Below are 14,495 nucleotides of genomic sequence, written 5' to 3'. Positions count from 1 at the left end.
CAGATCAAAAGACAGTGGCGAGGCTTAAGCTATAATGCTGCAAAGTGCTTCTGGCAAAGCCATGGGTCTGTCTGCTGGGAATGTTAATATGCACATTTGGAACAGTAACAGGGAATCTCCGACTCTGTACTTGCACTCTCTCTCTCCCCCTTTCTCTCTCTCTCTCTCACACACACACACACACACACACACACACACACACACACACACACACACACACACACACACACACACACACACACACACCTCCTTCTCTCTGTACATCCATCTCCCTATCGTTTTTCCTTCTTGCTCTGCCAGCACCCCATCCCCTGCAGTGATACCTAGTCCCCCCCAAGGTAATATCTCTCTCTCTCTCTCTCTCTCTCTCTCTCTCTCTCTCTCTCTCTCTCTCTCTCTCTCTCTCTCTCTCTCACTCTCTCACACTCTCTCTGTCTTTTAACCATTCACGTTTATTTGCCTACCTAATGGTATTCCACAGTGGCGTGTTCCATGAGCATACTCTGGAACTGCTTGGATTCCCTCTGGCCCCATTGCGCTGCTACGAGGTGAATTAGCTAATGATGTTCTGCTCAGTGCCTTCTATTATGCCCCGGGGAGTCCTTTACCTATTTTTTCCCGGCCTATCACAGGCTGTGAAAGCCTGGAGTTGTCACATGGTTGGCTACATGTCTGTTTGAAATTGTAGTGAGCGACTTGAATTTCCCTATTATGTGTGTAACGGGTGGCAGGTTTATCCCATGTTTGGAGAGGAGGAGGAAGAGGAGTGTACTTTTTTCTGAAAAAGCTGTTTCTATGTCAGTCGTTCTTCGATTTAAAAAAAATAGCAGACCTACAAGCTCGTATCGCGCCACTCGGTGAGCTTGTAGATCTGCTATTTTTCAACAGCTAAAGCATAACATAATGCTAACACCAAATAATAAATAATTATAATTATAATAATTATAATAATTATAATAATAATAATAATTAAAAACAAAATGTAGGAAACAAAAAATGAATAAAGGGATGCATAAAAATGTGTCCGCGACCCACAGATGGGTCCCGACCCAGTGTTTGGGTCTGCCATATAAGACAGTTGTCCCACATGGATTACAAATGATTGATGGCGGACTACACAATAAGGTAAATACCACAACCTACCGGTCCACAAGCCATCCCCACAGCAACCACTGAACCTATAGGAGCCAATTTAAAGGAATGCAGACGGAGAGGGAATAACAGCATGTGAACAGAAAAGTCAAGCACCACAGACCAAAGCCAAAAGAATCCTCTCATCAAAGACCCAAGCCACTATGTGTGACCTGAATTCAGGGAATGAATGGAAGTGTTCTTGCCTCGCGGGAGACACTCAACAAAGGAAAAGTGTGCTCCGTGCCTTCTTGATGCATGTGCTGAGGAGCCAATGGGGTGACGCTACCATCTGCAGGCTTAGAACTAAACGCCTCTAAGTCAGAAACCTACCTAGATGGAAACTATTTGGGCACATGGGACTCGGCGGGCCTTGTGTAGCTAGCCGGGGGATTGGCAGTGTTGAGGGCTGTCCGTGACTGGGCCAGGAGGTGGATGATGGCATACCCTCCAGATACTCACATCATGTTTGTGAATAACTTTGGCGCCATGATTTGGTAAACGACCCAATCTGCATTGCCAAAACAATGCATCACAGGAGACACAAACAAAGTTCAGACAAAATTGAACATCACACAACTCTGCACTGTCAGCGACTGATAAATTACCATATGGGCCATTTGTCACAAACTTAGAATCCCGCCCAGGCTCACCGAGCTGGTATTCATGAATAGGTGCATACTCATCAACCAATCAAACAAAGCCACGCACGCACGCACGCACACACGCACGCACGCACGCACGCACGCATGCACACACACACACACACACACACACACACACACACACACACACACACACACACACACACACACACACACTTGTTTAAGTATGAGGGGCAGTGGGCACAAAGATCTCAGCACGCACGTGTGATGGACTCCAGTATTCCGGTGTAAGACTTTAAATTTACATTTAAAGTGGAAGCGCCCCACCTCTACCTAGACTGCCGATCCCAAACAAATCTACCTCACTGACCCCTAGTCTTCTCGCAGCTTAATTTGAACACTCAATCTAGTAGCCAAACAGCCAAACGTATCACTATAGGACCTGCACGCAATCACTGCCGATAGCTCACATCGGCCTACTAGTGGCAACACACAAATGCATCTCCCAAACACAGGATGTGCCGGACCTAGCCATTATCATACTGCCTATGCCTCAGCCAAAACCCTCTGCTTACGACCACCTCCAGCAACCTGAAAGCAGTCACACAACAGGCAGACAGGTCGGAGTCGGAGAGGGTCGGCACGGGTCTCGACTTTCATTTAAATCAATTGAACCAGTCCCGTTCATTTAAACTCAAGAGTTGCACAGCATTGGTTCTCAGAGTGGGAACCCAGAGGTGTCCTTGGGAGGGTTCCAGGGGGTCCCCTGCTAAAGGAGTTATAGCATCACAATCATATTAAACTATTTTATCCATTTCTACGTTGACTATTCAAAAATAGCAGATCTACAAGCTCACATTGCGTCACTTCGTGCCATGCTGCAAGCTTTTATTTATTTTATTTTATTTGTATCTCAAAAAATCTTCTCTTCTGGGGGCCCCTGGCACAAAACATTTTCAGATCGGGGTCTGCGGCTGAATACATATCAATTTAGGGGCCCTTGACTTGAAAAGGTTTAGGTTTACAATATACAGGATCATTGAATATTTGGCTTTACAATCAAACTAAGGTCTACAAAGCTTGTCTCTATTATTGACGATGTGATTATGACTGTATGAGCTCATTATGCATGTGACCTGATGCTGATAAGTAATTGGCGATTTGTATGTGTGACAGGTGGGGAACCTGGGTCTCCTCTTCATGCTGCTGTTCTTCATCTATGCTGCTCTAGGAGTGGAGCTGTTTGGAGAGCTAGGTAAGAGTCTGTCCACAGTCCAACTGTTAGGCTTTGTTCAGAGTCTGAACAAAGTCTGAACAGTGGAAAAAAACAACAACGTGAAAACAGCATATGGGCATTAAAGGACTGACAGATACAGAGATCTCATATGGGTATGATATGGACTCCATATATGTGCATAAAAGGAATATGTGACTTTGGAAAGCATGAGTGTCTATTTCAGTATTAGGATGTATTAGGATGTTGATATTCATTCATCAGCCAACACTCCCCACTCACAGGTAGTACCCCCCCCCCCCCCCCCCCAGACAGGACGGATAGGGCCTTAGTCCTACTCCTCCTCCCAGCCAACACTCCCCACTGACAGTAGTTGGCCTACTTGTGTGCAACAAGCAAGTAGGCACTCGACAGAGTCCAGTTCTAGTTAATCCTGTGGGGGAAATTGTTAAAGGTGATCATGATGAGCGCTCAGGGAGGAGCTGACACTTCAACATGTACAGCGGTCTGGGCAGACCGCTGACCTTCTGATTACCAGGCGGCCTTGGGGCCTCTCTACCCACTAAGTGAAAGTTGAGCATTACTCACGCCTATATGACGTGTTTACGATATCACTACAGGAATCAATGCCGAAAGGTTGGCGATGTCTGAATACAGAAATCTGATCTCTTGTAATTGGAGAGTCAGTCAGTACGATTGTATTTGAGAAACAAATTGGATGTGCCTGCAGTTTTAACAAAGCCTATAAGCCTAAACTGTTTCACGCCTCAAACAAAGCTCACCGTTAATGAACGCTCCAAGCTTTGTGAACTTCCTCGTTGCACCATTTGCCCATGGGACACCGCAGAGAAATTAGTTATTAGTTATTAATAATAGCTAAGCCACAAAGGATGTCAACAGGATTATTGTTTTCAATTTGCAAGAGGTGCAAACAGCTGACAGGATGTTGACAAGGCTTTACACATGTCTCCTCTATTCTATTCAAAAATAGAATAGAAAAATCACACCCGTGTGAACTGAGTGGTGTAAGGTCTTATATAGACTGATCAGCTGTGGTCTGACGTAATGTCTGACGTAATGAAATCACACCCGTGTGAACTGGGTGACCATAGCAACCATGCTCATTTTTTGAGTGGTGTAAACCACTCCTACAACTGGCTTTGTTAGTCTGTCTGTGCAGAAAAAATGATGATTTCATTACGTCAGACATTACATCAGACCACAGCTGATCAGGCTATATAAGACCTTACACCACTCAGTTCACACGGGTGTGATTTTTTTTGGTATGAACAGACACGTAAACTAACAAAGATGAAATCACACCCGTGTGAACTGGGTGACCATAGCAACCATGCTAATTTTTTTCGGTACGGACAGACACGTAAACTAACAAAGCCAGTTGTAGGAGTGGTTTACACCACTCAAAAATAGAACAGAGAGAGATCAACCAGGTGCTCAATGGAGTTAAAAGTGAAAAACTTAGATTGGTGCTTCTAGGATCAATGGGAACCAACACTTGGGAAAGAGGATAGATCCGAGCACTCAAAAGGACAGGGCATAAAAGTAAAGGTACTTTAATCATGTCTACAAAAAGTTTTAACAATAGAACTATTATGTCATAAGCTTGTAAAGAAGAGGTCCATCACCAGACAAGATCAATAGTTGTTTGAGGCATGGACAATGCACCATGGGGACATGGACAACACGTCATGTCATGATGCAATGCGTTAACCGTTAAGTGGTTAAGAAAATGTATAGCCTGGCTTTGGCCATAATGTGGATTCACTCTTGCTTCCTCCCCGTATCAGTCTGGATACTGGCTTGAAAAGTGGGTGCAAGTATAGTTGCCTTGACAGACAGACTAATCTAACCAATCAGTGCTGGTGCTAGTGCTTGAAAGATACCATGCTAAAAACAACAAGGTCTTTTTACTTTCTACTTTCTACGTGAGTGAGCTATGTTGGATATGTCGGAGTCTATATCTGAAATAACTGCACTTAGAGCTGTTATTGTTTCTGTAGAAACTTTTAATCTTGTGTCAAGGGCAGCCATTGTTGTTTTGAGAGTACCACAGCATGTATGTTACGTCACCATCATGGACCAATCAGAGGCTGCTTTACCACAGTTGAAAGTGAAATGCAGTCACTGATAGGTCCGGTCATTTTCTGATTTCTCTAGCATACTTCTGCATCTTCCGCATACTCCCTGCCTATGGGCCGAAGTCCAGACTCATAGCGGGGAGGAGGTGTGAGTGAATCCATGTTAGGCCTATGTGTCTGACAAAGCCAGGCTAGAAAATGTAACCCTCCGCCGCCCCTTTGGAACAGAACATTTCACCGCTCCCTGCAGATTAATTTGTTCTTATTTTGTTTGCTTCCCAATCTCAGTGTGTAATGCAGACTACCCATGCGAGGGCATGAGTCGTCACGCCACCTTCGAGAACTTTGGCATGGCCTTCCTTACCCTGTTCCAGGTGTCCACCGGAGACAACTGGAACGGAATCATGAAGGTAAACACATCTTATGACCAGTTAGTACACCATGGAGCGTGGTAACAGTAGAGCAGTATTGATGTTGTATTATTACAATAGTCATGTTTTGATTGCTTATGGGTTAAAGAGGCAGGTTTGTGATTGGGTGACACTCAAGACCTACAAAAGCTTCCATGCTTGAAAATTCGTATATGAAAATAAAAAAGTGTGATACTGACAGAACATACGTACATGTTCTTCATGAAGGTTAAAATATCTCATTTAATCCCATTTTATTAGACTTTCTCTGCGTTGCATTTGGGTGCGATTGTGCCAAGAATCATTGACTGTGAAGAGGATAGCTCTCATCCGCTGTCACTCTTCAATAAGTCACTTTTTGTAACTTGAGTAGTAGTAGAGATTTAATTATAATAATATTCTATTCTGACCTCTCCCCCCCCCTCCCCGCCTTACCAGGACACGCTGAGGGAATGCCCCCCAGGGCACCCGCCGAGCGACTACGGCTGCAGCCCGGGCCTGCAGTTCATCTCGCCCATGTACTTTGTGTCGTTTGTGCTCACCGCCCAGTTCGTGCTGATCAACGTGGTGGTGGCCGTGCTGATGAAGCACCTGGATGACTCCAACAAGGAGGCGCAGGAGGACGCCGAGATGGACGCCGAGATCGAGCTGGAGCTGGCCCAGGCGGGCGGCCTCTGCTGCATGATGGGCGGCATCGGAGCCATCGCCGGGGCCTCGGCCACCGTCGCCGCGGGCGTGGGAGGCGGCGGAGGCGTTGGTCTTGGAGGGAGCGGCGGCGGGGCTGGGGTTGTTGGAGTGACGCCGCCACAAACGAGGAGAGGAGGTGAAAAATAACAACAAAATTCTAATCATCACAAAACATTTTAAAAATAAACGCTCGAAGTGAGGGGCGCTATTATCATAATACATCATCATACATCACGTTCCGTGCTCAGCCAATCAAGTCATCACAAATGTCATTCTGGCCAATCACTTTTGGCGAGCCAGTCAAATCATCGCTATGGGGTGATCAGCCAATCAAATCATCGTGTTTGTGTTCACACAAACAGACAAAGCTGGGCATGGGAGGGGCTAGCGCCCCTCAAAAATAAAAAAATCACACCTGTGTGAAGTGAGGGGCGATCTTATCATCGTACATCATCATACATCATCTCATTCCAGCCAATCAGAATTTGCGTCCTCACCTTCGTCTTCAATGTTTGTGTTACCCAATGTTTGTGTTTACACGAACACCCACAATTGTCCATTCATTGTCAATGGGAGTTAATGTTTGTGTAGCACACACACAAAAAGCTGGACATAGGAGCCCCTCAAAAACAGACATGTACAGGTTGTGGAAAATGTGTAGGGGGTTATAAAGAGGTGGGGGGTAGTCACTTGATTAGGGAGGAGCCAAAGGGAGAGGAAATGGGATGTCAAGTGACTACCCCCACCTCTTTATATGCCCCTTCCCTTTTTCCACAACCTGTACATGTCTTTCTTACCATTTTTTGTGATGATTTGAATGTTGTTGCATTTATTTCTCGTCATGATTATGAATTGAATACCCAGGACTTGAATGGAAACAAGACCGCAAGGACTTTTTATTTTCGATGATATCCTTTTAAACTAGGTGTTTGACTGTACTGTTTACATTTCTGCCTAATAAAGTATTAAATCAAATCAATCAATCAGGTGCAGGAGGAGGAGGAGGAGGAGGAGGTCACGAGGGTCAGAGGCATCATCGACGGAGGCTGTACTCTCCCGCTCAGGTGAGTGCATGGGACTCAGCTTTTGCTGTTTTGTGATGCAGGTCGGATGACCACTTGACTCCACCTTTTAGGTGATGAAAGTGGTGGTTGGAAAAAGTACAACATGTGATTGGTCTAGATTAGAAGTTGAGTGGGCCGTCACATGGCACATTATGAAACTATGCAGGGGGGCAGATAGAACAGAAAGCAAAGGACATGACCATCATCTTTTAGCTGAAAACGTTTCCACCTAAAAGGTGAAAGGGTTCTCACCTAAAATGGTAGCATGCACCGACCTATAGCGTCCCTATTCTGGGACAAATATTTGGCGAAAATTGCCAAACTACAAGTGTCACAACGCAAGCTTGTAGATCGGCTAATATCGGAAAAGATATTTAGCATAGAGATATTTAGGGTACAGGAAGGTGCCTTATAGAGCCTTATAGAGCCCTTGGGGATCCGGTTTAAAGTGGATAAGTGGTGATCCCCCAGGCAGCCAGTGTGCAAGAAAGGAAATATAATCATTTCAGGTTTGTAATGGTGGATTCCATGGAATGAAATGGGAATATTGGGGATCATGGATGAAAAACATTGTTGGTCAGCAAACATTTAATGGTTATTTCAGATTATCCATCCATCCGCCTGCATGCTCCTTTTTCTCTCCCAATATCCAGTGGTTGAAAAAGTACTTACTATTTTTTAACTTTTTACATACTGTACTAAAGTACCAAAAGTAGAATGTGTATACAATGTATATTAAAGAATAAATAAAAATAGCAGATCTACAAATTGTGAGATTGTAGATTAGCTTTTTTCACAAGGCTGAAATGTATAGGGCAAAAGTGGTTACTGTATGTTTTGTAATAATAATCAAGTAACTAGTAACTAAAGTTATCAAATCATTTTAGTGGAGTAAAAGTACAGTATTTGCCTCTGGGGTGTAGTGGAGTAGAAGTAAAAGTACTGAAAATGTGAGTGTATTTTGTATTTACAAAACGATTCAAACAGACTCTATTGGTTAGACCTACAACCAATCAGACCAGTGCAGCCTGCTACTTCTCACGTCACACACATACAGGGCTTGGATGGTTATAGCCTGGTAAGCACGCCCTATATTTGCATACTGGGCCCTGGTTGGTTCTACACTACTGCTGGTCCATGAAGTACGCCCACAATTGGGCGACACCAGACTCAATCTGCATGGGGCAATATGCATTGGTCCTTGAGGGTTTCGCAGCCGCCAGAATTATCTTCAACTACTCCCTGTAATATTTGTATTAGTTTGCCATCATGCATCCTCTGCAATCTTTCTTTAGGAAAGGTCAAAGCCATTGTCCATCATCGCTTTTGTGTTGGAGCTTGGCTTTCTTGGAGCGAGCAAAGACAGCACTTAAACGCTGTTCAGTCATTTTCAACTCCATTCAGATTCAAATGGCTCTGCTATGTGCTGGACTGCCATCATCATAATCATCAAACTGCAGTTAAGATGATACAGATGTGTGTGACACTCTCCCTCACTTATTATCTGTAGCTTAAAATAGACCCGGCCGGATGTGGGCCAACAACAGTGGAGTTCACAGCAGCACATGCAGGTCGACAGTGATCCCTTCAAAACAACTCCAGTTGTCTGATAGAATGTCCACAAATCTGATTGGCTCAAAATTGATTTACAGTCAAAAATATACTGTACACCCACTACGCTGCATGCTCACAAACAGACCTTCACAGTTAAACTCAATCCAACTCGAACAGCTCAAAGTGGTTGTGAATCTGATTCTTTGTGGCGGGACTGCAACAATGGCGTGCTGGTCTGTTTGTTGAACAGGTACAATAGTGCTTTGGGATTATGAAACAGGCTTTTGCCTCACAGCTAGAAGGTCCTGGGTTCGATTCCCGCTCGGGACGCTGTGGGGGCTGGCGGCGTGTTTCCTCCTCCGCGTCATCAGTGCCCATACTCGAGGCGGGGTTGGCGAAAGGGCCTTTCTGTGTGGAGTTTGCATGTTCTCCCCGTGTCCCCTAGGGTAGGTACCCTCACAAAAAACATGCAGTAATCCTGGTCTCTAAACTGCCTCCCCCTGGCCAACCGGGGCACCTGATGGAGGGGAAAGGAACTGGTTGGAATAACGTGTTCCTTCCACGCGCTACGTCCAACCAGGGAAACTCCCCCCTGTCAGGTGTAAAGGAGAAACTTGGACACTCAGGCATGAAGAAAGCATGAGTTCAAGTCTGTTGCTCTCCCCATGTCCCCCATATATGGGGACTAGGTTGGCGGAGGGTGTGTAGAGCCCAGGATCACATTAGATAATTGACACAGGGGTGAAAAATGGGTTACAAAATCGTGGGATAAAAATGATGAAAAAAAAGCATGCATCAATTCCACATCCGGATATATGTATCTGGTAATACAGGTTCTTGATGGTTACTTGGCTGCACATTCCTTGACAGTCAAATGAAGACCTATCATTTGTCCTCTGACAGTGGCAGTGCCACAGGGCCGGTGACAGGGCTGGCTCTCCTGATTGCTGCAGGCTAAATGCACGCTCTCTCTCACACACACACACACACACACACACACACACACACACACACACACACACACACACACACACACACACACACACACACACACACACACACACACACACACACACACACACACACACACACACACACACACACACACACACACACTTATTGCACCTGCACAGATCTGAACAAGTATTTATAGAAGCAAGCCTGCTGGCTGGTGGGAATGCAATTTACTTTGCTGGACGAGATTAGGAGATGGAGAGAGAAAGGGAGATAGAGAGATGGAGAAAGATAGAGAGAGAGAATACAGAAGGAAAGGTTAAAAAAACAAACCGAAAAGGTACTGTACAGTATGTTAAGAGATGGATAGAGAGACACGAGCAGGATAGAGAAAGGAGGGAGAAGAGAGAAGAGACATTTCGGGCAAGAAAGAAAAGGAGAGCAGAATTAACCCCATGAGGTGAGAGGGGAAGGCATGTTGGAGAGGACACTTCAAAGGAGTGCACATAGAGCACTGAAGTTTGACGTAATTTACACATCCTACCTGGTTCGTGTTTCGTGTTCCAAAAATAAACAAATGATCCCTGCGGTTTGACTCATTATAGATATGAAGAATCAACTAATTCGGAAAATGCTAATGTTATTGCCGCCGTATTAGTTAAATGTTCGTTAGAACCAGACTTTCAAATATGAGTGACTGACTATCGTAAATGATACAGAGCCAGTTTGTTTATTTTTGGACCACAATGTTTATGTGAGACTATTTGTAAAACCCAACGTTATTCTCCTATGAAAACTTCCGCGAACCGATGAACAAGTGGCGTCAGGACTTCTGTGCTATAGCAGCGAGCTATAGTGACTGAGCTGAATCTGTCTTGAGGGATTAGTGACCGGCTGACTGACTGACTGGCAGACCAACTATAAGTACGAGAGAGAGTGTCACCGCCTTGCACACCCCATGTGGCATGGTGCTGTGTGTTTGAGAGTGCACCTGAGCAGCTTAACTGGATTTGTGACTGAATGACTTACATCGCATCAGTACCTGTAGGGGCCTTTATCAATGTGTCCACTTCAGTACACAGTGAAATCTGATGGTGTTAAAATTATACTTTGAGTAATAGGTAGGACGCAAAGTGAGGGTAATGTGGACGCACGGGGTGTGTCGGGGACTGTGTGTGTGTGTGTGTGTGTGTGTGTGTGTGTGTGTGTGTGTGTGTGTGTGTGTGTGTGTGTGTGTGTGTGTCGTGCGTGTGCAATAGCAGATTGCTACAACGTTACCAACTTGTTTTGTAAAGTACCAGCTAGCCTACAAATAAACCTGGTACGTTAATAGGAGTCTCAGTAGCCTGTCTACACAAACAAACCTACCACTTTTGATCTGAGTCGGAGCCGTCAGGATTCCCAGTCCAGGTCTGTACTCAGAGCGCAAACTCTTTACTTTAATGCTCTATTCTCTTGCTAAAATATCCTACACTGCAGTGTTTTTTCAGCATTTGATAAATGTCATAATAAAGGCCATAATTGTGATAAGCCAAGGGCTTCTATCTCTTCATTAGACCACGTTTTTCCACGGGACATCTTCGTAATAATGCCTTCTCCTTCCTCCTCGTGTGCCAAATACCACTTTTTGGCGATCTAGAATGTGTTTATTTGATCCGCACCAGAATTCGAATGAGCATTCACACCTGTCACACCAAGTGCACTTTCCAACAATACGCAGCAGGACTCATTTTAATCGCAGTAAAACATCCTGGTGTGAATGTGAGTCTGTGACCTAACTGACTGACTGACTTACTGACTATTATGGACAGAATTTCCACAGAGATCATGTATAGTAGAGGTTCAACAGGTAATCGAATACATTTTTGACTAAATAGATTATGAAAAATGATCAATTTCATGAGCGAGAGAGAGAGAGAGAGAGAGAGAGAGAGCGCAGCTAGTGTTGGCAGAGAGGACAGAAAGAGATGGCGTGTGGGTGGCCGGCTCAGCCACTTTCTCATTGTGCTTATAGCTCATTGTCTGTCAGCCTGCTGTTATTTTTAACAAGAGGGAGGAGTAGAGAGAGAAGAGAGAGAGGACGGAGATTCTTTGCATCTGTTGTTCCGTATGTGCTCTGTTTTTAAACTTCCTCCTGATTAGCCAACAAACTGCGCCACAATTATCATGGTGATTCAATGCAGTTGGCATGTGTTTGTGGAGGGTATATATATTATGCACATATGTTTGTTTAGGCTACTGTGTATACGGTATAGATTAGCATCTGTAGTTGCCTGAAGGTGTTCAACTGAGGGTTGGCATATTATGAGGAAGGCTGGGTGATAATTTGTTTATCACATACAAATAGCCTTATTTATTCACAAAGACACACTTAGGTAATATATAGGCGGGAACCCCTTTTGGTGTTTTAAACATTATGTTATAATTTAGCTATCTACACCGAGTGGCGCGCTACGAGCTTGTAGGTCTGCTATTTTTGAAAAACCGTGAAAATATTTATTTCAGAAAACTGGAGGATTTAGAAGATTCTTTTTAAATTTTGAGGTCAGGCCTAAATGGGTTAAGTACAAAACGGTACTTTTGTGGGGTGGCAGTAGCCCAGGAGGTAGGGGCGTGGCCCAGGAGGTAGGGGCGTGGCCCATAGACATATAAAGGCAAAAGACCTCTTCCGGCTCTGGGGCGACTGTATGTCAACGGAAGGCAACATGGAGGCAACGGAAGGTCATGGCCACTGCGAAAAGCTCCAAAAAGCTTGGAATACGGATGTGTATATTACAGGAAACTCCCGTTAATCTTTCCAACAAACTCCCGTAAACTCCCGAATTGTACCATCACACCTGTATATTACCGTATATTACATGTATATGCTCGCTAAACTTTTTTACGGGCAAAATACAGTTCCCGTAATTGCCCGTTAACTCCTCTTTTCACGCAGTGGGCGATGCGTGATTGCATTGGCAAGCTTTCCCGAGATTCGTTGTGAAGCATAGAGGAAGCAAAACGGAAGAACGGAAGGCGACTTTCGGTAGGCCAATCAGAGGCGCGTGCCTTCAAGATTCCGCTTGACTTCCTCCTCCCGCTGGAGACAGGTCGCTCCAATGAACTGTTATCTATTATACATTTGAAAAGGTGTCCCCAAGACAGGAACAAAAGGCACCAGCTACTACGTCACTGACACACTGCAACACACACTGCAACAACCCACTAAACACACTAACACGTCACAGACTTACCCTCCGCGTCGTTCGTTCCCTATCTCCTCATGTCGCGCCGCACGCCCAGACTCAACACCAGCCGCCTAAACATTGTCATTGCACTGCCACTAAAGCCGCCTCCCGTCCACACGCGCAAACAATATCAATATCAATAATAAACACAAACACGCCACAAGCACCGACACCCCCGCCTAATTTCTTGCCACGTCTATGACAACAAGCACCGAAAAAATGCCATTCAACACGCTACTTACACACACTACCACTCGCTTACAATACGCGGACCTGGCAACACTACATCTCCCATTTGCTCACAGCCCACCACGTGACCCACACACACACACATACCAAAACCAAGTAGAAGAAGAAGAACTAGAACTACACAGCGCACACTCTGATTCTAACTTGGAGACTTACCATAATGCTAACACGACCGCGTCGACACCTGCCGTGGTACAAGCGGGACAAACCCAGGCGCATATATGGATACCAACAACAACACTACACGCACACGCGCGCGCTGCAACAACAAACAGCTACGTACAGTGTCAGTGTGTGTGTGCGTGCGTGCGTGCGTGCGCGGGGGGGGAATTTGGATCGCCTCGCGATGCCGCGACAATGGCACTACACTACACAGGGCTCGCCAGTGCCACTACGTACTCGCATTTGCAACTTACAATATCACCGTGCGAGTTGTAACATTCACTTTGTAGCACCGCTGCGACTACACAATCCAAACTTCTTTACAGCTACAAGTTGCGCCGTTTACATCCACAACAATGTGTCACTCTCTCGATTCTGCACCGTTGCTGGAGAAGTATAGCACTGTCGAAGGCAGCGCAACTACTCCCCCCCCCCCACACACACACACACACACACACACACCCCAGAGAGGGAGGAGAGAGAAGAGAGCGAGAGAGAGACAGAGCACACACGTCTTCACGTAGGAACACAGATAGACAAAGACAGCGCTTTCCAGTCCTTAGTAACTCCTTACCTTTTCTCTCACATTGTTTTCTTAGCTTTGTGACTGACCAATGAGAAGCAGATTGTATTGTCTGCAAAGCAACTATGTGTCTGTCACAAATAAAAGTTCTGTCCTGCAAGCCCATGTCATGTCAACACAGACAAGGCAGCTGTGCGCGCGGTGACTCCTGCACATTACACTGACCCAATATTATTTTGTACAACCTAGCAAAGCATAACATATGATGGTTTGGAGAATAGGCTGGTCTCTCTTTTTACAAGACATACGCCATTGCATACAGGTTCTCAACCTTTTTAATTTCAAGGACCCCCATAACTCTGACAGTAAAACCAAATGGACCCATAAGAGTCCCATTTGATTCCATTTGTACAGTATCAGAGTTAAAAGTTATAAAACAGTCCATTGGGTTCCATTTGTACACTCTCAGAGTTACACACCTGTAGGGTCCACTTGGTTCCATTTGTACACTCTCAGAGTTACAGACCTATAATGGGTCCATTTCGAACCCCCTCAAGGAACCATGAGGGTCCCTGGATCACACCTTTGAGAGCCAC

General features: G+C 45.2%; 1 protein-coding gene across 1 annotated transcript in view; it reads left to right on the top strand.

Annotated features, from left to right (window-relative positions):
• The window catches only part of LOC306921294 (voltage-dependent T-type calcium channel subunit alpha-1I-like), a gene marked incomplete at both ends in the record, with an annotated part of 148,815 nt that overhangs the window by 118,071 nt on the left and 16,249 nt on the right, over nucleotides 1–14,495 (top strand). Inside the window, 4 exons of the mRNA XM_079498403.1 lie at nucleotides 2,913–2,991; nucleotides 5,358–5,479; nucleotides 5,918–6,302; nucleotides 7,154–7,230. Coding sequence (XP_079354529.1) covers nucleotides 2,913–2,991; nucleotides 5,358–5,479; nucleotides 5,918–6,302; nucleotides 7,154–7,230 — 663 coding nt within the window. The remainder of the gene's footprint in view (nucleotides 1–2,912; nucleotides 2,992–5,357; nucleotides 5,480–5,917; nucleotides 6,303–7,153; nucleotides 7,231–14,495) is intronic.

This window comes from Electrona antarctica, assembly GCF_951216825.1.
Source record: "Electrona antarctica genome assembly, chromosome: 4".
NCBI classification, from domain to species: domain Eukaryota; kingdom Metazoa; phylum Chordata; class Actinopteri; order Myctophiformes; family Myctophidae; genus Electrona; species Electrona antarctica.
Note: the sequence above shows the minus strand (reverse complement) of the source record. Positions and strands in the feature narration are given on the sequence as shown.